Source organism: Trichechus manatus, unplaced genomic scaffold, assembly GCF_000243295.1.
Source record: "Trichechus manatus latirostris isolate Lorelei unplaced genomic scaffold, TriManLat1.0 scaffold00026, whole genome shotgun sequence".
Lineage (NCBI taxonomy): Eukaryota > Metazoa > Chordata > Mammalia > Sirenia > Trichechidae > Trichechus > Trichechus manatus.
In genome coordinates, this window is record NW_004443962.1 from 2,255,841 (window position 1) to 2,257,716 (window position 1,876).

General features: G+C 42.8%; 1 protein-coding gene across 1 annotated transcript in view; it reads left to right on the top strand.

The window, feature by feature from the left end:
* The window catches only part of OPA1 (OPA1 mitochondrial dynamin like GTPase), a 97,260-nt gene that overhangs the window by 45,520 nt on the left and 49,864 nt on the right, over positions 1 to 1,876 (top strand). Inside the window, 1 exon segment of the mRNA XM_023728674.1 lies at positions 1,627 to 1,869. Coding sequence (XP_023584442.1) covers positions 1,627 to 1,869 — 243 coding nt within the window.

Sequence of the window (1,876 nt, forward strand, 5' to 3'; positions counted from 1 at the left end):
AGTAGTGGTCTCAAGCATAACAACGGTTGTGAGGATGGTGCAGGACAGGACAGTGTTTCATTCTGTTGTTCATAAGGTCACTATTATTTAGAACCGACTGCATGGCACCTAACAACAACAAAGCAGCTCCTTATGCTTCATTTCTTAGTATTCGAATGCCTTAAAGGAAAATGTGCACAGAATAGAGGGCTCAGTTTTTAGAGGTTCATTTCTGCAGTCCACTTTTCTACAGATCATAGCACCTCAAGTTGCGGCCACTTAATAACCCTGAATTCCATATTTTGTCTTCTCAACCCAGTGAGACTGCCACACATATTAAGCTTATCTCTCTGTCCTCTCACTTTGCCACAAATCAGCAAATGATCTGAGGGAAAATAGCTGCAGGAAAATCCCCTAAAAAGATCCTTTGAGATCTTGGAATCTTAGTCCAGGCTACCACAGTTGCTCTCTGATGTCTTCAAAACCTCTTTGTTTTTGTTTTTTATCTAACCTGTGTGGTTAACCTCAGTGGTAGGAATTGTATTTTAAAAGTAAAATAGGGTAATTGTAAGAGAAGCTTTAAAAGTTACAGTGGAAAAGTTAAGGAATGTGAAGTTTAGAAATTCTCATGAAACCACTGACTGTCAACATAAGTCACCGTAAAATTTCTTGTTCAAATGTCAGTGCTTGGGTTAGCCTGCCTCACATCCCCTCTCCCATTCTTTTCTGTGGCATCGAGGTTTAACCACATTGTCCCATTATCACCGTGTGTATTTTTCCCAGTACGTACTGCCGTTAGGTCAATTCCGACTCATAGCGACCCCGTAGGACAGAGTAGAACTGCTCCATAGGGTTTCCAAGGTTGTAAATCTTTTAAGAAGTGGCCTGCCACATCTTTCTCCCACGGAGCAGCTGGTGGTTTCGAACCGCCGACCTTTCGATTATTGGGAGCACTTAACCACTGTGCCACCAGAGCTTCTCCCAGTATATAATGAGGTCTAAAACAGGGTCAGTCCAAATACATTGCATTTCCCCCTGCCTACCACATAGTCGGCTCTTAATAGGTAGATGTTAAATAAATAAACTGTCCTTTACCTAATAAATTCACCTTTGAAGTTTGATGCAAGATTTTCTTTTAGGTTTTCAAGTGTTAGAGTGCTGATTTTGTGCACAGTCCTCTGTGCCGTTGACTGCGTAGTGGGAAAGCGGTAGGATTTTAGGTCATAGACTATATGAAATGTGTTGACTTTTTCAAGCAGCCAACGATCTTGTTGCAAAAATCACGAAACCCATGCCTTCAAGTTGGTTCTGACTCAGCCACCCTATAGGATGGAGTAGAGCTACCCCATAGGGTTTCCAAGGAGTGGCAGGTGGATTCGAACTGCCGACCGTTTGGTTTGCAGCCATAGCTCTTAACCACTGTGCCACCAGGGCTCCGCAACACATGTGAAATGTGTATGAACAGGCCAGACAGAAAATTATTGTAGTCTCAGCACTACCATGTTGACAGCTCCAGAGCTTGCTGCCCCCAAACATGTAGTGTGAAGGGATGCCCAGATTTGTGCGACGCGGTCGCCCTGTATGGACCCTGTGTGTGCTCTGGGAGTGAATCTTCACTGTAAATGCATCATTTTCTGTTCATTTCAGGTAACTCTCAGTGAAGGTCCTCACCACGTGGCCTTGTTTAAAGATAGTTCTCGGGAGTTTGATCTCACCAAAGAGGAAGATGTAAGTAGAAAAGCAAGAGTGTTACAGTGTCTCTTAAAGCCTTGTCTACTGACAGGTTCCTGTGTAATTTTATAAGCTGAATAAGCTCATGAAAGATAATTAAACAGAATATTTGTGAGGCAAAGTTTTCTTAGGAGTTTGTTGGTTTTCCTTTGTAGCTTGCAGCATT